Below are 23959 nucleotides of genomic sequence, written 5' to 3'. Positions count from 1 at the left end.
CTCAGGTGTTGCTGCTGTGAGCTGTGATTGTGTCACTGCATTCCTGCCTGGGTGACAGACTGTCCAGAAAAAAAAAATAGATTTATTCTGTAACAGTGTGGAATTTTATGTTTCTTCTTTAACCGTCTCCTGTTTTTCTTCTTCTCTCTGAAATGCATGCTACTTGGATATTTGGCCTCTTAGATTGATCTCCATCACCCTCCCCTGCGCCCGCCCCGCCTCCCCACCCCCAGTTTTTTTTTTTGAGATAGAGTCTTGCTCTGTTGCCCAGGCTAAGTGCAATGGCATGATCTCAGCTCACTGCAACCTCCACCTCCCAGGCTCAAGCAATTGTCCTGTCTCAGCCTCCCAAGTAGTGGAATTACAGGCATGCGCTACTGCCCCGGCTAATTTTTGTATTTTTAGTAGAGACAGGGTTTCACCATGTTGCCCAGGCTGGTCTCGAACTCCTGACCTCAGGTGATCCATCCGCTTCTGCCTCCCAAAGTGCTGGGATTACAGGTGTGAACCACCCTGGCTCCTTTTTTTTTTTTCTTTGAGACAGAGTCTTGCTCTGTCACCCAGGCTGGAGTGCAGTGGCGCGATCTCGGCTCACTGTAACCTCTGCTTCCCCTGTTAAGCTGTTCTGCCTCAGCCTCTGGAGTAACTGGGATTACAGGCGCATGCCACCATGCCCAGCTAATTTTTTCTTTTTTCTTTCAGTAGAGATGGGGTTTCACCATGTTGTCCAGGCTGGTCTCGAACTCCTGATCTTGTGATCCGCCTGCCTCGACCTTCCAAAGTGTTGGGATTACAGGCATGAGCCACTGCGCCTGGCCCATTTTCCCATTCTCTGGGGGAGCTTATTGACTTTATATTTTCCCACCTTTTCTGTTTTGTTTTTTGTTTTTTTAATTTCAGTCAGCAACTTAATGTCTAAGTGCCTTCCCTCTTCCTCCCCCATTTTCTTTTACACAGGCTGGTTTCAAACTGTTGGGCTCAAGAGATCCTCCCACCTCAGCCTTTCAGGTAGCTGGGAATACAGGCACATGTACCACTGCATCCAGCTTTTTTATTCTCATACTTGTTTATTTCATAGATACAAGTAGCTTATGTTTCTGGGGATATAAATTACTTTTTGTTTGTTTTGAGATAGGGTCTCGCTGTGTCACCCAGTCTGGAGCACAGTAGCATGATCTTGGCTCACTGCAGCCTCAAACTCCCAGGCTCAAGAGATCCTCCCACCTCAGCCTCCTGAGTAGCTGGGACTACAGGCGTGAGTGCCACCACGCCCTGCTAATTTTTGTATTTTTTTGTAGAGATGGGGTTTCGCCATGTTGCCCAGGCTGGTCTTGAACTCATGAGCTCAAGTGATGCACTGGCCTTCGTCTCCCTAAGTGCTGGGACTACAGGCATGCACCACTGTGCCTGCTTATAAATTGCTTTTTAAACAGCCTTTCTAGTGTTAGCCTTGTTGCTGACGAGTTTCTTTGTGTCTCTGCTATTAGTCTCTGTTTCATTTGGAGGCTTTCCTTGAGTCTCTTGATCCTAGGATGATCCTCTAGGAAGACATCAAGATGATGGCAAGCTGTCTGTGAGGAAATGGCTCTTGTTGCCTGGACTTCTCCTGCCTTATTGGGGAGTCTGTGAAATGTTTTCTTTGGAGATGGATTGTCAGGTGTCCTCCATAGATGATGATCACTCATCTCTCATATTTTCTTATTTCTCTTTTAAGTTTACATAGTCATATTTCCTTACCTGCTGCATCCCCAGACACGACTGTCTGTCATACCAAGCTGAGCTTATAAAATCTGCAGAGCAACAAGGAGAGTATCACCTTGGTGGACTCTCAGTGAAATTTTCAAAGAAAGAAAGATACGGTAAAGTCCTCACTTAATGTCATCCATAAGTTCTTGGAAACTGTGACTTCAAGGAAAACAAAACCAGTTTTTTTTTTTTTTTTTCTCATCAACGTTATAAGGAAACAACTTTGAACCTTGAACTGACAGCATTTGAGGACCTCCTTTACGTTGTTTTGTGTAAAGTCTCAGTTTCCAAGAACCTATCGATAGTTAAGTGAGAACTCAAGGGGAGGAGTGAGTCATAGGGTTGGAAGTCAGGAAGTATGATGTAGATGAGGATTGGTTTAGAATTTCTAATCCAAATGAGCTGCTGGATCAGACATTGGTCTTTATCATTGGAGCATCTGAGTCTACACAAAGTTCACTTAAAATAGTTGGTCTTACTTTGGAACATGTGCCTGAGTAAGCCTCTGTGAGACAGTTTTGGTTGTATTTTGTTTCTCTTGCATATTATGGTTTAGTATAGTTTAACTGTTTTAGAGTCAAATAGAATAGTTTATTTTATAATTTATAAAATAGTTTATTTTATAAATTATAAAATAGTTTATTTTATAAATTATAAAATAGTTTATTTTATAATTTATAAAATAGTTTATTTTATAATTTATAAAATAGTTTATTTTATAATTTATAAAATAGTTTATTTTATAATTTATAAAATAGTTTATTTTATAAATTCATTTTATAAATTAGTTTATTTTATAGATTACGGTTCTGTTTTCTTCAACAAATAGATATAATAAAGCTATATATTAAAGAAACTTCTGTTTTCCACTGGAAAGTCAGTGATGGGTGATATAACTCCCCATTTGGTGACAAACTGATAACAGTATCCAGTTAATGTGTACCCATTAACTTTTCTTTACTTTTTCTGCTTAACAATGTGTGTTAAGCAGTATATAGAGCTCTAGCAGTATGTAGAGCTCTTCCTCATTGTTTTTTTACAGATGAATAGTACTCCATTGTGTGGCTCTACCATATTCATTTGGTATCCATTATTACTGGACATGTGAGTTGTTTCTACTCTTCTGCTCTTACAGATAATAGCTACAATGAGCTGGGCGCGGTTGCGCATGCCTGTAATCCCAACACTCTGGGAGGCCGAAGCGGGTGGGTCACTTGAGGAGTTTGAGACCAGCCTGGCCAACATGGCGAAACCTCACATCTACTGAAAATGCAAAAATTAGCTGGGCATGGTGGTGGGTGCCTGTAATCCCCACTACTTGGGAGGCTGAGGCGGGAGAATTATCTGAACCCAGGAGGCGGAGGTTGCAGTGAGCCAAGATTGCACCACTGCACCCCAGCCTGGCTGAAAGTGTGAGACTCCAGCTCAAAAAAAAAAAAAAAGCTTATCTTTGTCAGTATGTCTTGCTGTTGTGTCACTGGATAAATTTCTGGAAATAGAATTGAGTCAGATCTTCAATTCATGTATAGTTTTGTGAGATCTCACCAGATTGCCCTCCATCAACTCTGTATTATTTTGCATTCTTTTTTTTTTTTTTTTTTCTTTTTTCTTTTTTGGAGATGGGATCTCACTCCGTCACCCAGGCTGGAGAGCAGTGGCACAATCATGGTTCACTGCAGCCTCGACCTCCTGGACTCAAGCGATTCTCCTACCTCAGCCTCCAAGTCGCTGGGACTACAGGCATGCACCACCACACCCGGCTAATTTTTGAATTTTTTAGGGTTTTACCATGTTGACCAGGCTGTTCTTGAACTCCTGAGCTTTGTGGGCCATGGTGCCAGCCCCATTTTGCATTCTTACCAGCAATAAAATACGTAAAGAGTTTCTCTCTTCTCACAGTCTTGCCAGTGACATATGTTGTCAAATATGTGGTTTTGTCTGTCTTGTGGGTGAGAAATGGTGTTTCTGTGCAGTTTTATTTGTGATCTTGGCTTGTAAGGGCCTACTTGGCCTTCCTTTCTCTGATATTACATCTATTTTTCTCTATTACTTGCATAAGGTTTTTTTACATCAGAGTTATTAACCTTTAATCTGTGATAGGGGTCATTTACCTTCTTACACTTCTGTTGTGTGGAGTCAGTTTCTTGGAAACAGCCTTTCTTGAGTCCCTGGTCTCTCACTCCCACCTGTATGGGTCTGTCAGCCTATATCACATAAGTCTTGCTTTGGAACCTTCTGCTCTTCTAGGTTATATCTATGGTTTCTCAGATCCTATGTGTTTATGTTGCTTTTCTTATTTCCTGAAGGGTATCCTTCAGTAACTTCCAAAGAAGATGTGTATGAAATATAAATTTTAGCCCATATATGTGTGGAAATGTATATACTGTCAGTTAATAATTTACCCAGGTACGAAGTTCAGAGTTCAAAATCATTTTGCTTCAATATTGACAATATTACTCTCTTGTCTTACTGTTTTCTAGCCCAGTTTTGTTTGTTTTAAAGAGATGGGGTCTAACTGTGTTGCCCAGGCTGGACTTCAGCTCCTTGGTTCAAGTGATCCTCCTGCCTCAGCCACCTGAGTAGCTGGGACTACAGGTGTGCTCCACAGCGCCTGACTTTCTAGCTCAATGTTGATGACAGAAGAATAATTTTAGACTAACAGTTTTTAAACTTACAATCTTTCTACAGTTTTAGAGTTGCAAAGAGATAACGGGCTCTATTTTTTTAGAGCAGTTTTAGGTACTCAGGAAAATGGAGTGGAAAATAACAGAGTTCCCATATATTCCTTTCCCTCACAAATGTGCAGCACACCCTGCCCCATTCCTGTCCCAGCATCTCACAGTGTGGTACATTTGCTGGAAGTTGATGAACCTTCTTTGACATGTCATTATCACCCAAAGTCCATAGTTTACATTAAGGTTCATTCTTGATGTTTCACCACCCTGAAAATCCCTTGTTTTCCCATTGTTCTTCTCTCTCTCACCCTTAACCCCTGGCAAGTGCTGATTTTTTATTGTCTCCCTAGTTTTGTCTTTTCCAGAATAACGTCATAAAGTCGGAATCATACAGTGTGGAGTCTTTTCAGATTGGATTCGTTCACTTAGTAATTAATATGCACATACATTTCCTCTGTGTCTTTTTATGGCTTGATAGTTCATTTCTTTTTATCACCAAATAATCTACTGTTTGGATGCACCAGTTTATTTATCCAGTCACCTATTGAAGAAACATCTTGGTTGCTTCCAAATTTTGGCAGTTTTGAATAAAGCTGCTATAGGCCGGGGGTGGTGGCTCACACCTGTAATCCCAGTATTTTGGGAGGTCAAGGTAGGCCGATCTCTTGAGCCTGGGAATTCTAGATCAGCCTGGGCAACATGGCAAAACCCTATCTCTACAAAAAATTCAAAAAGTAGTGGAGCGTGGTGGCTCACACCTGTGGTCCTAGCCACTCGGGAGGTTGAGGCGGGAGGATGGCTTGAGCCAAGGAGGGAGAAGCTTCAGTGAGCACTGACCATGCTACCACACTCCAGCCTGGGCAACAGAGTAAGACCCTGTCTCAAGAAAAGAAAGAAAGAAAGAAACAACACAACAAAATGAATGAAGCTGCTATATATATCTGTGTGCAGATTTTTGTGCAGGGATATTTTCAACTCTTGGATAAATATTGAGCACAACTCCTGGTTTATGGTTAAACGTATGTTTACTTTGCAAGAAATTGCCAAACTGTCTTCCAAAGCGGCTGTACCGTTCTGCATTTCCACAAGCAACTAGCTTTTGGTTTCATTGATTTTTCTCTATTGATTTTGATTTTCAATTGTAGTGATTTCTGCTGTAATTTTTAGAAGTTTATTTTCCTCTCCTCATCTTGGATTTAATATTCTCTTCTCTTTCTAGTTTCCTAAGACAGAAGCTTAGATTATTGACTTTAGATCTTTCTTTGTCTGGGCGTGGTGGCTCAAGCCTGCAATCCCAGCACTTTGGGAGGCTGAAGGGGGGCAGAGGCCAGGAGTTCAAGACCAGCCTGGCCAACATGGTGAAACTTTGTCTCTACTAAAAATAGAAAGATTAGCTGGCGTGGTGATGCGCGCCTGTAATCCCAGCTACTCGGGAGGCTGAGGAAGGAGAATCACTTGAATCTGGGAGGCAGAATTTGCAGTGCATCGAGATCATGCCGCTGCACTCCAGCCTGGGCCACAGAGCAAGACCCTGTCTCAAAAAAAAAAAAGATTTTTAATTGCTATAAATTAATTCATTAATTGCTGTAAATTTCTCTGTAAGCACTGCTTTTGCTCAGTGTTGGTAAGTTATGTTTTCATTTTCACTTAGTTCAAAATATATTTAAATTTCTCTTGCAGTTTCTTCTTTGACCCATGTGCTTAGAAGTATGTTGTTCAATCTCCATGTATTTTGAGATTTTTCAGCCATCTCTCTGTTACCGATTTCTAGTTTAATTACGTTGTTGTATGACAGCATACACTGTATGATTTGTATTCTTTTAAATTTGTGAAACTGTTTTACAGTTCATAATGTCATCTGTTTTGGTGTATTTTCCGTGTGAACTTGAGAAAAGTTTGTATTCTGCTCCTGTTGGGCGAAGTAGTCTTTAGATTTGACTATAGATCAAATATATAGATTAGATTTGATCTATAGTCAACTAGATTTGATGGTGCTTGTTGAGTTCATCTGTATCCTTACTGATTTTATGCCTTCTGGATCTGTCCATTATTGTTAGAAGGATGTTGAAATCCATAACCATAATATAGGTTGAGCATCCCTAATCCAAAAACCTAATATCCAAAATACTTCAACATCTGAAACTTTTTGAGTAACTCACGTGATTCCACAATTGGGTGATGAAGATGACATTAATACTAAAGAAAAAGTGCCTGTTGATGACATGGGGAAAATGTGTGATGGGCTTATTGGAGGACCAGAGCAGGGTGCATTTGTAACACAACAAGAAACCATGTCAATTTATACGATCGAAGAGAGACTTTTAAGACAAAAACTTGTTCATGAGGCAGTTGACTAGAGGAAACACTTTAAAAAACCATCCAGTAGAATGCTTGCTCATTCCTAAGGACCCACTTCCTGGCCCCTCAACTGCTTCTGATATTTTTTTCTCACCTAAAAAAATAAAACACACAAAACACAGAATTGTAGGTGGAGAGTAAAGGCAAGCTGTTGTTTGTTGTTGCTGTTAATAGCTGATACAGATATTCTGGCGCTGCTACTGTGCTGCTTAGATATCCTGAACACATTATTTTTTCAGCGTATTAATGGTATGCTATATTTTTTACTGTTAAGAACTTATGTGTGAATTCGTGTAAGAGAATGGTTGCTGTTGGTAGCATATAAATTCAGTGTCAGGAATGATGATGATAACAAACACAGATTGTCCACATGGGTTGAGCTAGTGACACCTTTGCTTTCTGATACTTCAGTGAGTATAAACTTTGTTTCATGCACAAAATTATTTAAAATATTACATAAAATTACTTTCAGGGGGTATATAGAAGGTTTATATGAAACATAAATAAATTTTGTGTTTAAACTTGGGTCCCATTCCCAAGATACCTCATTTTATACGCAGATATTCTGAAATGTGAAAGACTTCTGGTCCCAAGCATTTTGAATAAGAGATACTCGACCTTCGGTGGAGTTAACCTGTCTCTTCCTATAGTTCCATCAGCTTTTTTCCTCACATATTTTGATGCTCCATTTTTAGGCACATACACATTAAGGATTGTTTTGTTTTCTTGGAGAGTTGACACCTTTATTTTATGTAATGCCCCCCTTTATCTTTGATAACTTTTCTTCCTCCAAACTCTGCTTTTTCTAAAATTCATATAGCTTCCCACTTTCTTTTGATTATTGGTAGCAAGCTGTATCTTTTCTTCATCCATTTACTTTAAATCTGTGTATCTTTATAGTTAAAGTGGATTTCTTGTATCTAGCATGAAGTTGCATGTTGTTTTTGATCCACTCTGAGTCTGTCTTAATTGGTATATTTAGATCAGTACACAGAAAATGATTATGTAGGTGGAGTAATACCGTGTCATATTTATGTTACTATTATCTGTTCTTTGCCCTTGTTCTTTTTTCCAGTTTTTGCTTTCCACTCTTTTCTGCCTTCTCTGGTTTTAATTGAGCATTTTATATGATTCCACCTTTTTCCCTTCCTTAGCATATCAAGGATATTTTTTGTTTTTAATTTTGTTTTTAATTTTTAAAAATAGAGACAGAGTTTCACCATGTTACAAAGGCTGGTCTCGGACTCCTGAGCTCAAGCAATCCGTCCACCTTAGTCTCCCAAAGTGCTGGGATTACGGGCGTGAGCCACCGTGCCCAGCCAGTTAAGTTTTTAAACTTTTTTAGTGATTGCCCTGTAGTTTGCGATATATATTTACAAGTAATCGAAGTCTACTTTCTTTCTTTTCTTTCTCTGTCTCTCTCTCGCTTCCTTTCTACCCTATTTTTTTTTCTCTGAGATGGAGTCTCGCTCTGTTGCCCAGGCTGGAGTGCAGTGGTGTGGTCTCAGCGCACTGCAACCTCCGCCACCCAGGTTCAAGCAGTTCTCCCACCTCAGCCTCCCCAGTAGCTGGGACTACACGATGCACGCCACCACGCCCAGCTATTTCTTGTATTTTTGTAGAGATGGGGTTTCACCATGTTGGCCAGGCTGGTCTTGGACTCTCAACCTCAGGTGATCCACCTGCCTTGGCCTCCCAAAGTGCTGGGATTACAGGCATGACACCGCGCCTGGCCTCTTTCTTTCTTCCCTTTTCCCTCCCCTCCCCTCCCCTTTGTGTGTTCTTACAAAAAACAAAAAACTCCCCCTCCCCAAGCCTACTTCGAAATAATAATATATTGCTTTAGGGGTAGTGCCACGTACTTTATGACAATAAAATTTAGTTGGCCCTCTGTATCCGTGGGTTTTACATCTGTGGATTCAACCAAACACAGATTGAAAATATCCAGAAAAACATCATTGTGCCTATACTATAAACATGTACATTATTGTCATTTTTTTCTAAATGATGCATTATAACAATGATTTACATAACTTTTGTATTTGGCATTATTAGTAATCTGGAGATGATTTAAAGTATATGGGACGGGATGTGCCTAGGTTAGATGCAAATACTACACCATTTTATATAAGGGACTTGGGCATCCATGGAGTTTGGTGTTGAAGGGGGTCCTGGAACCAGTCCCCCGTAGATATGGAGGGACGGCTGTATTCCTGATTCTCTCTCCAGTCTGGTTGTATCATCATTGCTGCCATTAGTGTGTGTGTGTGTGTGTGTGTGTGCGCGCACGCGTGCACACGCCCATGTGTGTGTACATACATTGTTGCTCAATTAAGAAAAATAGGCCAGGCCAGTATGCTGTGGCTCATGCCTATCATCCCAGCATTTTGGTAGGCCTAAGTGGGAGGATCACTTGAGCCCAGGAGTTCGAGACCAGTCTGGGCAATGTAGTGAGACCCCATCTCTATGAAAAATAAAAATGGCTAGGCATGATGGTGCATTCCTGTAGTCCCAGCTACTTCAGAGGTTGAGGCGGGAGGACCGCTTGAGTCTTGGGACGTTGAGGTTGCAGTGAGCCATAATCGCACCACCGCAGTCCAGCCTGGGCCACAGAGTGAGACCCTGTCTAAAAAATAAATAAATAAATAAAAGTTTTTATATTATATTTTTATTATATTTTTGTATTATAAAATATAAAATAATATAAAATAAAAATATGTTATATATTTATTATAATTGTATATTATATGTTGTTATATTATTTTCACTTATTTCTTCTTTAATGTTTTTCCTTTATATAGATCTCAGCTTCTGACCTATATTTTCCTTTTTTTTGAGATGGAGTTTTGCTCTGTCTTCCAGCCTGGAGTGCAGTGATGTGATGTCGGCTCACGGCAACCTGTGCCTCCTGGGTTCAAGCAGTTCTCCTGCCTCAGTCTCCCAAGTAGCTAGGATTACAGGCGCTTGCCACCACACCCAGCTAAATTTTCCTTCTTTCTGAAGATTTTCTTTTTAACATTTCTTACAAGGCAGGTCTGTTGGTGACAAATTTCATCACTTTTTGTTTGTGTGAGAAAGGCTTTTATTTCTCCTTCCCTTTGAAGTAATTCTGCAGGATATAAAACTGTAAGTTAGTAGTTTTTTTCCTCTCAACACTTTAAATAGTTCCCTCTACTATCTTCCTTTTTTGCATGGTTTCTGAGGAGAAACCTCATGTAATTCTTTATTCCTCTGTGGTAAGGTGGTTTCTTTCAAGATGTTTTTCTTTTTTTTTCCTTTTTTTTTTTTTTTTGAAGACAGTCTTGCTCTGTCACCTGGCTGGAATGCAGTGGCCTGATTTCAGCTCACTGCAACCTCTGCCTCCCTGGTTCAAGCAGTTCTCCTGCCTCAGCCTCCCGAGTAGCTGGGATTACTGGTTAATTTTTGTATTTTTAGTAGAGATGGGGTTTCACCTTGTTGGCCAGGTTGGTCTCAAACTCCTGACCTCAAGTGATCCACCCACCTCGGCCTCCCAGAGTGCTGGGATTACAGGTGTGAGCCACCATGCCTGGTGAAGATTTTTTTTTCTTTACCTTTGATTTTCTACAGTTTGAATATGATACTCTTTGGTGTAGTTTTTTTCTGGCATTTATTTGGCTTGGCATTCTCTGAGCTTCCTGGATTTGTGGTTTGGTGTCTGGCATTAATTTCTGGGAAATCTCAGTCTTGGCCGGGTATGGTGGTGCACGCCTGTAATCCCAGCACTTTGGGAGGCTGAGGCGGGCGAATCACGAGGTCAGGAGTTCAAGACCAGCCTGACCAACGTGGTGAAACCCTGTCTCTACTAAAAATACAAGAATTAGCTGGGCGTGGTGGCACACGCCTGTCGTCCCAGCTACTTGGGAGGCTGAGGCAGGTGAATCGCTTGAACCTGGGAGGCAGAGGTTGCAGTGAGCCAAGATGGCACCACTGCCCTCCAGCCTGGGTGACAGAACGAGACTCCATCTCAAAAAAAAACACAAAAAACAAAAAAAACTCAGTCTTTGCTTTACATTGATTCTATTCCTTTCTTCCTTTACCTACTTGCATTTCCATAATGTGTAAGTTATGCCTTTTGTACTTGTCCCATAGTTCTTGGGTATTCCGGGGTTTTTCTCTCTGCTTTTCAGTTTTGGAAGTTTTATTAACATGCCATTAAACTCAGAGGTTCTTTGGTTAGTCCTGTCCAGTCTACTAATAAGCCTGTCTCTGAAAGGCACTCTTTGCTTCTGTTAAAGTGTTTATCTGTAGCTTTTTTTGATTGTTAGAAGTTCCATCTTTGTATATATTGTCCATCTATTCTTTAATGTTGTCTGTATTACTCTTTAGAGATTTAGCATATTAATCATAGTTCATTTAAATTCCTGGTCTGGGTGAAATTAACAGATGTAGTTGGTAATTCCCTGCCTAGTTGAGTCTGGTTCTGATGCTTGTTTTCTCTGTTAATACTGCTTTTTGCATTTCAATAAGCCTGTGATTTCTTGTTGAAAGGTGCAGATGATGTCTGGGTAACAGGAGCTGTGGTAATAGGTCTTTAGCAAGGTAGTGGTAACGTATGCTGGGGAGGGGAAGCAGTCTGTAGTCCTATGATTGCCGGTCAATCTTTTCATGAGGCTTGCACCCCTGGGTTGTGACCTTTGCTTGTACTTCTCAGTTTCCCCACCCCTACCCCTTGTGGGACAGGATGGCTTGATCAACTTCTCCAGCTTGTAGAGGAAAAATTCAGGAAAGTGTAGGGGTCCTCTTAAGAGAGCCCCCAATCCCTGGAGTTTTTGTCAGACCTGCCCATGCTGATCCTCTAGCAATGTCGGTTGCAGTGTAGGTTTTCTTACCATGGCCCTGGTTCCTGTGTAGAGGTTTCTGATCTAGTAAGTTGTGATTCTTTATCTCCGCCTGCCTCTCCAGTTTTGGGGACAGTTTGTCTTGTGACCTCAATTCTCTGACTAGTCTAAGAAGTTGTTGATTTTTTAAGTTTGTTTAGCTTTTTATGGACAAATTAGTTAACTTGGAAGCTTTTTAAATACCAGATTCTCTTCATTTATTTTTTAATTTTCAGGAGCTGCTTTCCCTTTTCATAGCCTCTTGTTCCCATTGTTTTTTTTTTTTTTTGAGACGGAGTCTCGCTCTGTCGCTTAGGCTGGAGTGCAGTGGCGCGATCTCGGCTCACTGCAAGCTCTGCCTCCCGGGTTCATGCCATTCTCCTGCCTCAGCCTCCCAAGTAGCTGGGACTACAGGCGCCCGCCACCACGCCCGGCTAATTTTTTTTGTATTTTCTGGTAGAGACGAGGTTTCACCTTGTTAGCCAGGACAGTCTCGATCTCCTGACCCCGTGATCCACCCGCCTCAGCCTCCCAAAGTGCTGGGATCACAGGCGTGAGCCACCGCGCCCGGCCCCCATTCTGTTTTTATAATATCTTCAGTTTCCTTGGAGATGCCAATTCTTTATAATCATTTTAGATCTCAGATCATTTCAGGGATAGTGGTGGTGGTCACTTTCATTTTTCTCAATTCTTTGATGATGAATGGTTTACCTTTTCTTTTCTTTTTTTTTTTTTTTTTGAGATGGAGTCTTGCTCTGTCGCCCAGGCTGGAGTGCAGTGGCATGATCTTGGCTCACTGCAAGCTCCACCTCCCGGATTCACACCATTCTCCTGCCTCAGCCTCCCGAGTAGCTGGGACTACAGGTGACCACCACCACGCCCGGCTAATTTTTTTGTATTTTTAGTAGAGACGGGGTTTCACTGTGTTATTAGCCAGGATGGTCTCGATCTCCTGACCTCGTGATCCGCCCGCCTCGGCCTCCCAAAGTGCTGGGATTACAGGCGTGAGCCACTGTGCCCGGCCCCTTTTCTTGAGTGATAAATAGCAAGATTCTGTTTCTTCTAAATGGGAATGTTGACTCTGGGGACATAGGGGGATGTTTGGCATTTGAGGCACCCTTTCCTGGAACTCAGCACTGAGTACATCCATTGTGGGGTTGTGTGTAGGTTGGGGATTGAAAAGGGTTCTTGACAAGGGTGCAATTCCAGTAGATCTTGAAAGACTTTTTACTTTTCTTTTTTTTTTTTCATTTCTCACCTCCTTCCATCCTTGTCTACTCTAAGCCCAGTCATGCTCCAGGGATGCTTCAGGTAGACTTGCTCCTGCTTCCTGTCTGTGTCTTGTCTTCACTATTTGAGGCCATCACATACTTAATTCTTCACCCATTAGCCATTATCAAGCCTCTGTCCACGTCTCAGTGCGTATGAACATGCTGGGTGAAGTGGGTAGAGTGGTTCTTGGCAGTCAGGCCTATCTCCCAGTTTTAGTCTCCAAGGTAGTACAGTAAGCTTTTGTTTGATTTCAGATTGTCTTAAATGTATTGAGACTTTTATTATTATTATTATTATTATTATTTTGAGATGGAGTCTTGCTCTGGGCTGGAGTGCAGTGGCGTGATCTTGGCTCACTGCAACCTCTGCCTCTTGGGTTCAAGCGATTCTCTTGCCTTAGCCAGAATTACAGACGCCCACCACTATGCCCAGCTTCCCCCCCCCCCCCCCCCGTATTTTTGGCAGAGACAATGTTTCGCCATGTTGGCCAGGCTGGTCTTAAAATCCTGACCTCAAATCATCCCCCAGCCTTGGCCTCTCCCAAAGTGCTGGGATTACAGGTGTGAGCCACCATGCTCCGCCTGAGACCTGTATAATTCAGAAATATGTATCTGAGTGAATATTTCCATGTGAACTTGGAAAACTATTTTGGCATTCTTTTAGTATTCTTTAAATGTCAACTAAGTAAGGTTGGTTGTTCGGGTCTTCTGTATTCCTTTTGATTTTCTTTTTTTAATTTTTCTATTATTTTGATTGGCATATTCATGATGTATCTTTCTGATTTTCCTGTCTACTTGTTATATCAACTGCTGAGAGAAGAGAGTTGTATAATTAAGTATAATTATGGATGTGTCTTTGTCTTTAATTCTGTCAGTTTTGCTTCATGTGTTTCATTACTCTGTAATTGGGTTCATATGCATTTAAGATTATTATAGCTTTTTAATTAATTCACTCTTTTAGAATTTGGAATTGTCCTTTGATTTGTGGTAATATTGTTTGTCTTGAAGCTAATTTGTTTGGCTTTTCCCTTTACAGTCTTAATTGGTACAATTAGACTGTTTCTATTTAGTTTAATTATCAATGTGTTGCAAGTGGAAGGTATTTTTTGCTGGATATAGTATTTTAAGTCCATAGGTTAGTTGGTTTGCTGTTTTTTTTTTTTTTTGACGGAGGTTTGCTCTTGTTGCCCAAGCTGGAGTGTAGTAACACAATCTCGGCTTACTGCAGCCTCCGCCTCCTGGGTTCAAGCGATTCTCCTGCCTCAGCCTCCCAAGTAGCTGGGATTACAGGTGTGCGCCACCACACCTGGCTAATTTTTTGTATTTTTAGTAGAAACAGGGTTTCACCATGTTAGCCAGGCTGGTCTTGAACTCCTGACCTCATGTGATCCACCCTCCTCCGTCTCCCAAAGTGCTGGGATTACAGGCGTGAGCCACTGCGCCAGCCCGGCTTGCTTATTTTTTAGCACCTTAAAGATTTATTCCACTGTCTTCAGGCTTACGTTGTTTCTGACATCAATTTTGGAGCCAGTTTTATTTTTGTTTTCCTATATTTAATGTATCCTCTGTTCTTTAGCTATTTAAAAAAACTTATTTGTATCAATGGTTTTTAGAAATTTGATGAAGAAGTGCCTTGGTGTGGTTTCCTTTGTTTTTGATCTTACTTTGGCTTTGTTGAGCTTGTTAGCTCTGTGGTTATATGCTTTTTATCACATCTGGACAACTTTGTATCATTATATTTTCCCTCATTCCTCTCTCTGCTCTTTGTCTTTGATTCCGCTTTCCTACGTGTTAGGCCAGTTGATATTGTCCTAAAGGTCACTGAGGTTGTGCTCATTGTTTTCTTCCAGGTTTTTCTTTGTGTGCTATTTTGAGTAGTTTGTATTGCTGTGTGTCAAGGTCACTGCTCTTTGTATCTCACATTGAGTGAATTTTTAATTTCAGATTATGTATTTTTCACTAATTTCATTTTTCTTTATATTTTCCATTTTGTATTTTAAGTATTTTTATTTTCCTTTAAATATTTTAACATATTTATTAATGTTATCAATGTCCTTACCTGCTAAATACTTTATGTCATTCATAGTCTACTTGCTTATGGAGTTACAATCTGCTACTTTTTTTTGTGTCTAATAATTTTTGTTGGTGTTGAACATTTGAAACCTTGTGTTGTTGAGTGTTAGGACTTTGTTGATGCCCTTTCGAGACTGTTGGAGTCTATTTTGGCAAGCACGTGCTGAGCTTTTGTTCCAGGCTTCCTCACATTTCCTAGTTAGGGCCATCTTTTGCCATTTTTATTGATTGCTCCAAGTGTTAAGAGGTGGCGATGGAATCTGAACAGCTGTCCCTTTGTGACTTCTCAGAATTATGTGCAGATTTGTGTTAGCCAAAGACTTAAGACATCCTCCCCCAAATGCAGACTTTTCAAGCTTCCCTTCTGAGTAGATCCCTTCTTGCCCACATGTACATGTAGTCCACAAATTCCAGCCAGCCCACCCTTCCCAACGCCACACTGAGTCACAACATGGTAAAAGGGTGGTGTTCTTGGTTCCCCCTTCATACACCATTGCCCAAAAATTGCTTCCAGGAATGAGGTCAGGGCCTATGCAGGGTTCTCGTGTGTGTTTTCTGCTCCCAGGTCCCACACACCTGTGCTGCCTATCAGCCAGCATCTGAAACCAGGTGTTTCATATATTTCATCCTGTTTTTCAGTTGTTTATGACAGTAAGACAGTTCTGTACCTTTTAGGATTTTATGGCTAGGATTGTCACTTAGTCTTGTTTTGGTCTTTTTTTTTTTTTTTTTTTTTGAGACAGTGTCTCACTCTGTTGCCCAGGCTGGAGTGCAGTAGTGCAGTCTTGGCTCACTGCAACCTCCACCTCCTGGGTTTAAGCGATCTTCCCACCTCAGCCTCCCAAGTAGCTGGGATTACAGGCATACGCCACCACGCCTGGCTAATTTTTGTATTTTTAGGAGAGACAGGGTTTCACCATCTTGGCCGGGCTGGTCTCGAACTCCTGACTTCAAGGAATCCACCCGACTTGGCCTCCCAAAGTATCGGGATTACAGGCGTGAGCCACTGTACCCAGTTAAGTTTTTTTGTTTGTTTGTTTTTGTTTTTTTGAGACAAGGTCTTGCTCTGTCACCCAGACTGGACTGCAGTGGCACAAACACAGCTCACTGCAACCTCGACTTCCTGGGCTCAAGCACTCCCCCCACCTCAGCCTCCTGAGTGGCTGAGACCACAGGTGCATACCACTACACCTGGCTTGTTATTTTTTTGTAGAGAAAAGGTCTTGCTATGTTACCCAGGCTGGTCTCGAACTCCTGGCCTCAGCCACCCTCCTGCCTTAGCCTCCCAGAGTGCTGGGATTACAGGGATGAGCCTCCACACCAGGCTGACACATAGTTTTTCTTGTAGTTCTTGTCCATGCAATTCTGGTTTTGTGCTTTTACGGCTGATTTGAGGGGATAGAGAACTGTTGCCTCTGCTGCTTTGTCTTTCAAGAATCTCTTGTGTGTATCTCTTTTTTAAAAGTTCAGTAAACAAATGGCTTTCTTAACATTTTTGCTGGTAGTGGTGTATTTTCTTTTCATATTCTGTATAGCAGTTTTTCAGAAGTTAAGATTTCCTGCATTCTGAGGTATTCTTTTATCTGGTTTTCATTGACCATATACTCATCTCTCTTACAGGCCATGCTGGAGTATCTGCCAACATGATGAAGAAGAGGACATCCCACAAGTAAGCAGTTCTGAAACTGGTTCTAGATAGTGTTTTGTGACCTTTTGTTACGCAGCATACAAGATCACCTAGGTAAGGCCTCCTCCCCTGTGATCGAGGGCTTCCTAGCTCATAGGAGATGTAGTGTGTGATGAGGAATAGTACGTAGTCATCTTCTCTGTCTCTTTCCTTCCCCTTGGCCTGACTGAAGTGTGCCAGGTCTACCCTTCAGCCTTTAAAAGCCTTTGGGAACTGGGCCAATGGAAGGAAAACTGTTACGATAAGTGTGGCAGGTGCATGGTGAACCTCTCCCTCTTCTCTCCTTGGAATGCCTGTGTGAGCCTTGCGTGCAGGCTTCCTCTCCTGGTCTTGGTCCACTGTTTGACAAGGAGCTCCTTTTGGGCAGACGCCATGTCTTAAGCTGGGAGGGCCTGCCTAGCTTGGTGTCACATGCTCACTGTTTTATAGCATTTTTAAATGAAGGAAAAGCTTATGAATTTAGGGAAAGCATATCCATGTTAAAAGATAATGCAATAGCCATGTACGTAAACCGACAGTTTGTTCTCAATCCTAAATTCTGTAGATACCAGCTTACAGAAGCCACTTTTTTCCCTAATTTTTTTTTGTGTGTGACATAGTTACATCCAAAAAAGAAAATTAAGATTCTATTGTTTTCAATTATAATATTCACTTTTACTTTATTATATCTAATAGATTTCACAACTATCTATCCTATACTGATAACTATGCCACTTCAAACTGGAAATGTCACTTGAACAATCTGTTCTGATTGTGAGACTCTTCTTAGTCATAGATTATTAAATATGGAGAAGACACTCCTTGACGATCGTGAGGCACTCTTAAAAAACATTTTCCCCCCAAAATATTTATATTGAAAGTGTATGCCCCTTAGCCACCACACTGTAATAGCTGAAGAGGATGTGAGGCCTCTTGGCTCTCAAGGAAGGGCTGGATGAATGCCCTTCAGTAATTGTTAGTGATTGGGCGAAACAAAAGTCTCCAAAATGTGTACGTGATACATAATACAAATATTTGTAATATTTAGCTTAAGAAACTACCTGGAAAGTAAAAATGTGAAGGTAAGCTACATAAGTTCTTATTTCTCTGAGGTTTAATAGTTTCTCAAATTTTATCCATGTGCTCATCATCTTCATGGTTTTGCCATACCCAGTGAGTTTCTGCTCATTATCATGTCATTACTGTAAATGGTAAGCTGTGTCTTGCCACAAATAAAACATAACAATAAAAACAAATGTAAGCCATAAATATTAGGTAATGATGAAAAACTTAAATACAGTGGGGACAAAGGCAAGTTAAACCTTAACTTTGCAAGACCAGAACAGTTCATTCAAAATAGATTTTGCAAGTTAAGTTAAAGGCTTATAGAATATTAATGTGCGTTCTAATCATTTTTCTGTATTTTCTAATCATCTATGATTAAAAGTTCATTTACTTAGGATTTCAGATATTAATAGGTTTGAGCTCTTGGGCATGTTATTATTATGCGTTTTGTGCAATAAGATTCCATCTGCCTCATCCTAATAAGCCATACTGTTCATTAATTCATAGGTTTGATTCCCTAAAGCATAAGAAACGAAACACCTAAAGTTCGTATACATAGTAACTGAAAAAATCTCTCATCCTATATGTTCCACATTTGGGGACCTTAATTTAGTGCTTTCACAAGCATACATAGTTGTCTTGAAGACTGGAAGCCTTGAGCATATTACTATCTAGCAAAAGGGAGAAATGGAAAGGAAAAGTTGTGAGTCCCATTTTCCTATTCTCAATGTGAATCTGAAGATGGGTAGAAGGAAAGGCTGAAACAGAAGTTTCCACATTCACGAATGTTGATTATTAATGTTTTTCACATGGAGTGAGCAGGGATGGCTGCATGGAGCTTTGAAGAGGCTGCCTGGTGGGGAGGCAGGCTCTCCCAGGTGCTGGTTTTGGAGTTAGGAAGCCTGATGGAGCTTGGCTGTTAGGCCTGTGGAAGTTCCTTAATGTATCTAAGGTTGGCTTAATCCTGTCTAAAATCAAGGTATTGGACTAGAACAATGAGGTTTGCAGCTTTTTAGCATAGATTCCTTTCTAAAATGCAATTTTTATGGAAACCAAATATAAAAAAAAAACAGAACTATAGCATCCCTCTCCCCTTCACTTTTTCCACTTCTGACTCAACCGGAGTTGCAAGGAATAAGGGCCACCTGGCTTGACACTGGGGCTCAATGACGGTGGCCCTCCTTCTGTCTCTTCCCAAGTCAGTATGGGGTGCCCGAGAAAGAACCTCTGGTTGCTTGAGGGAAAAGTCACAGAACTGCACTGAGTGAGCAATAGCACCTGTCCCCGAAGGTGTTAGGAAGGTTCAAGGAGTCTGGTGTGAAGTACTGAGACCACACAGGAAACATTATATAGCTGGGTTTTTGTTTTTTAAGAAAATAGAAGCAAGCTGTTTTTTTCCTATAGGCTGAGCACCTTGTGGTGTTTTGGGTGAAACTGGTGGATACACCTTTCTGGGCTGTCCATGATTTGGGACAAACATTTGCATTAAAAGTACGTCTGTTTTTTTGTTTGTTTGTTTGTTTTTGAAATGGAGTCTTGCTCTGTTGCTCAGGTTGGAGTGCAGTGGTGCAATCTTGGTTCACTGCAACCTCCACCTCCTGGGTTCAACTGGTTCTCCTGCCTCAGCTTCCTAAGTAGCTGAGACCACAGGCGTGCCGCAGCACGCCCAGCTAATTTTTGTATTTTTAGTATAGACAGGGTTTCACTGTGTTGGCCAGGCTGGTCTCGAACTCCTGACTTCAAGTGATCCACCTACCTCAGCCTCCCAAAGTGCTGGGATTATAGGCGTGAGCCACCGTGCCCGGCCTAAAAGTACATCTTGGAGGGAAAATATAGTTGGGGGAGTGTCTAAGACAAATTTATTTCTAGTGGTTCTTCGTTTCAGTTTTCAAATGTAAATTCCCTCCCCCCTCCTGCAATTTGAATAGGGAATAGATTTCCATTCCCTGCTACTGTTGAAAGGGGTGATTGGGTTTTGGTATATTTTTCACTAACTTAGAAAGTGGACTAGAATCTACTAAACACTAAATAGAGGTATTTCCAGGGATTTCTTTCCTCCCATTTTATAAGACACAAATATTAGTCACTGACAAAAGTGTCGTTGTACTCCTCCTTGTCCCTGGTGTGTTCTCATGTAGTTTTCATGATAGCCCTGTCAAGCAGGAACTGTGACCCCTTACTGCAGATGAGGAAACTGATGCATGGAGGGATTAAGTAACTTGTCCAAGGTCATCCAGCTAGTAGGTGATTGAGCTAGGACTCAAATAGGACAGTCTGATTCCAGAGCCCGTGTTATTAAGTACCACCCCATATTTACTGAACTGCAGGTTTTGTTTTCTCTTCTCAGAAATTGGTTATTTCAGTCGTGGACATGAAGACTGGGTAACTCTTGGTGCGGGCATCTATGTGCACCATGGTGTATACAGTCTTAAGTTGGTCAGAACATTGAATGCTTTTTAATCATCTTGCAGTAAGTCATTCATGCCAGCAATGAGAATAGCACTTGGAGACCCTAAAGCTGTTTGAATGTTTGCCGTGGACATCTCTGGTATTCCCAAAGTGCGCAGTGTGTAGACAAAGTAGTGAAAGGAAACATGCTAATGTGGATGGAGAACTGACTTTTTTAGGGTCTATCTTGTTTTATTGTTGACATTTTAATCTGGGAAGTGACAGTACTTGGCATGGAACTTTTATTGAATAACAATTACCTGCAAAGCAGGTTTTTTTCTCTCTTTCTGGTTTGCATCTTGCAAAAAGACAGTTATTTTGATTTAACCAGTCTTTTCTTCTAAAATCTACTGTAGCCCAGAGTAGGAGAATTGCTTTATTACAATACCAAATAGACCAAGAGTATCAGTAATTAATCCTTACAACCTAGTATACAGTGTATGACAGGCATTTACTGGTATGTGGTAGAATTGTGATTGTTGAAAATTTAACATGTATGATGTCTGTAAATGTTGGCTACCAAGATTAGATATTTAAATGCTGGTTAGGAATAGGAGTTAATTCAAGCCATTAAGGGAGTCTAGGTAAAAAGATGAAAGGTCGTTTTCCTTTCCTTTCCTTTCCCTTTCCCTTTCCTTTCCTTTTTTTTAAATTTTTTATTTTCCCAGTAAGCCTTTTGCACTCCTAAAAAGGTTTTTCAACACATGACTTCAGCACAAAGTGATGGTACTTTCAGAACTTCTTTGAAGTATTGAGAAGAGTACATAATGTTTCCTACAATCTCAGTTTACTTTTTTGGGAACATGAACACTTAGTGTTTGTTCTATATCAGTGCCACCCAAGGTATGGTTCGTGGATTGGCTGCAGCATCAATTCGGCACTTGGGAGCTTATAGGAATTCTTTTGTTCCTCTTCATGCTGCTGAATCCAAGAGGATTTGGGGGCTGGTCTGGGGAATCTCATTAGAGGATCTTCAGAGGATTCACATGCATGCTGAAGTTTGAGAAGCACTGACCTTAAATCATTGTTGGAATGGTATCTTTTTTTTTTTTTTTCGAGATGGAGTTTTGCTCTTGTTGCCCAGACTGGAGTGCAGTCGGCTCACCACAACCTCTGCCTCCTGGGTTCAAGCGATTCTTTCCCCGCCTCAGCCTTCTGAGTAGCTGGGATTGCAGGCATGCGCCACCACGCCCGACTGATTTTGTATTTTTGGTAGAGACGGGGTTTCTCCATGTTGGTCAGGCTGGTCTCAAACTCCCGACCTCAGGTGATCCATCCGCCTTGGCCTCTCAAAGTGCCGGGGATTACAGGCGGGAGCCACCGCGCCCGCGGTATCTTAAGCACATCGGAGAACTAAGTTAAATTGTGGCTGGAAATTAGTACACTAAATTATGGCAATGAAAGGTCATGGCAGTGCTGTGTAATTGTTCACCATATACTCAAATTCAAACTACAAGAAAAGTTTTTTTTAGCCATTACACAGATACCGGTTTATCCCTAATGATGCTAAATACCTTTCGATTATTTTATTTTTTTTCTGGAATTGTTTCAAGAAATAGCTTCTGGAGTTACGAAACAAGAAAAGAGGTTATAGATGTTTAATTCTGGCTGCATTTCAAGATGTCCTAGGTTGAATGAAGTATCTTGGTATTTGTTTTACAGTATTGCTCTGTGAGGGGATGTTACTAACTGGTAAATGAGAGTAAGAATATTTTAGACTCTTTCCCAAGAAAATATAAGAGATTGAAGGGCTTTTAAGAATACATATATCGAGAGAGTATTTAAATAAAAATCACTATATTCAAAGAACCTTCATTTTAAATCACATTTAAGTTGCTAATCACTTTTCTCTATTTGGGATATTCTTAGACTGAATGATCCAGATATGACCAAAGGGTGTTTGATCATTTTATTCCCTTTCTAGTAATTCCTAATAGTTTGCTTTTATATACACTTATTTCCACTTATGTAAGTAAGCTTTAACTTTTGTTATTAATAGTGTTTTTTTATTTTATTTTTTAGAACTCCAAATAGGTGATTAGAAATTAAAATTTCTTTTAGGAACTTGTTCAATATATAAATAACTTTTTACTGTGGGAAATTTTAAATATACATAAAAATATAGAGTAGTGTATCATAAATCTTGGCATTCTTCACCTAGCTTCAATAACCTATATCAAACATCAGATATTTTTAGTGTATCTAAACCTGTCTTAAGTAGGTACTAGTTGGAAGAACTGAAATTTATTAACAGCTTCCATATTTCAGTGCTCTTAGTAGTGAGCACAGTCTAGGTTTGTTTAAATACTCTTCCTTATGAACTTTGGCTGCTGAGCAGCTTGTGCATTCAAGCCCCACAACTGGAAAGCTGGACTCATGATTTTAACAATTAGTATATTATTCTAATTACTCGTTTTTTGCCTTCAGCCTTGAGGGGAAAATTACCGTTGTTTCCTTTGCCTTTAAAGAAATTGGACAGAAATAGTATCTATAACAGATATTCTTTAATCCTTCTTCTGGAAACAATAAAATTACATTCTGAAAGAAGAATTGCTCTTGAATCACAAAAAGGCAATAGAAATAAATGTAGGAATTGCCATCCTTAAAATATGCAAATCTGTTTTTATATATAATTTCTTGCCGAATTAGTATACGCATTGCATTAATGTAGCAGTAATTAAAAATTGTGTTCTGCCGGGCGCAGTGGCTCACACCTGTAATCCCAACACTTCAGGAGGCCAAGGCTGGCAGATGACCTGAGGTCGGGAGTTTGAGACCAGCCTGATCAACATGATATCTCTACTAAAAATACAAAACTAGCCAGGCGTGGTGGCACATGCCTGTAATCCCAGCTACTCGGGAGGCTGAGGCAGGAGAATCGCTTGAACCCGGGAGACAGAGGTTACGGTGAGCTGAGATCACGCCATTGCACTTCAGCCTGTGCAGCAAGAGTGAAACTCCATGTCAGAAAAAACAGTTGTGTTTTATGTGGCTGCAAAAGTGAAATACTTAAGTTGTAGAAAATTTTGAAAACATAGGTAGACAGAGAGGAAGAAAACTTATTTATAATGCCATCACCCAGAGATTGTTAATAATTTAATGTATATTTTAAAAAACTTTTTCCTACGTACCTGTAAGGATTGTGTATAAAAATTTTTCATGTCATATTTTTTACACTTGTGGGTTTTTAAAATAAAAAGTTTTTAAGACTGGGTACAGTGGTTCATACTTCTAATCCCAGCACTTTGGGAGGCCAAAGTGGGAGGATTGCTTGAGCCCAGGAGTTTGAGACCAGGCTGGGCAACATAGTGAGACCCTGTCTGTACAAAAAAATTAAACATTAGCTGGGCATGGTGGCAGGCACCCCTACGTAGTTCCAGCTACTTGGGAGGCTATAAAGCAAGAGGATTGCTTGAGCCCAGGAGTTTGAGGACAATTTGGGCAACAAAGCAAGACCCCAGTTCTTTAAATTCTTTTTCATGATTTTTAATACGTATATAGTTCATCATAGAGATAACGCTCTGAGCTTTTAAATTAATGGGGCCTATTGTTAAACATTTTGTTTAGTTTCCCGTGTTAGCAATATCTTTGTGCACATCCATTATTATTTTGTTTTGATAAATTTCTAGATGTGGACTCACAGAACAATGGAAACTCCAAATGGTAAGGCTTTGGACAGATATTGCCAAACTAATCACTAGAAAGGTTTTATTCATTTTATACACAGATAGAAAATAGTACTTCATCATAATTTGTACTAAAATTATGATGAAATTATCAAAATTCTAAGTTTTTGTTACTGTTAATATAAAAAGGTCA

The 23959-nt window shown here is 40.5% G+C and overlaps 1 protein-coding gene across 14 annotated transcripts in view; it reads left to right on the top strand.

The window, feature by feature from the left end:
* The window catches only part of SPIN1 (spindlin 1), a 90093-nt gene that overhangs the window by 43782 nt on the left and 22352 nt on the right, over positions 1 to 23959 (top strand). For all 14 annotated transcript variants that reach the window (XM_016961098.4, XM_054658222.2, XM_054658219.2 and 11 more), the window contains one exon: positions 16582 to 16630. In XM_016961098.4, coding sequence (XP_016816587.1) covers positions 16582 to 16630 — 49 coding nt within the window. The remainder of the gene's footprint in view (positions 1 to 16581; positions 16631 to 23959) is intronic.

The sequence above is a fragment of the Pan troglodytes genome, chromosome 11, assembly GCF_028858775.2.
Source record: "Pan troglodytes isolate AG18354 chromosome 11, NHGRI_mPanTro3-v2.0_pri, whole genome shotgun sequence".
NCBI lineage: Eukaryota > Metazoa > Chordata > Mammalia > Primates > Hominidae > Pan > Pan troglodytes.
Note: the sequence above shows the minus strand (reverse complement) of the source record. Positions and strands in the feature narration are given on the sequence as shown.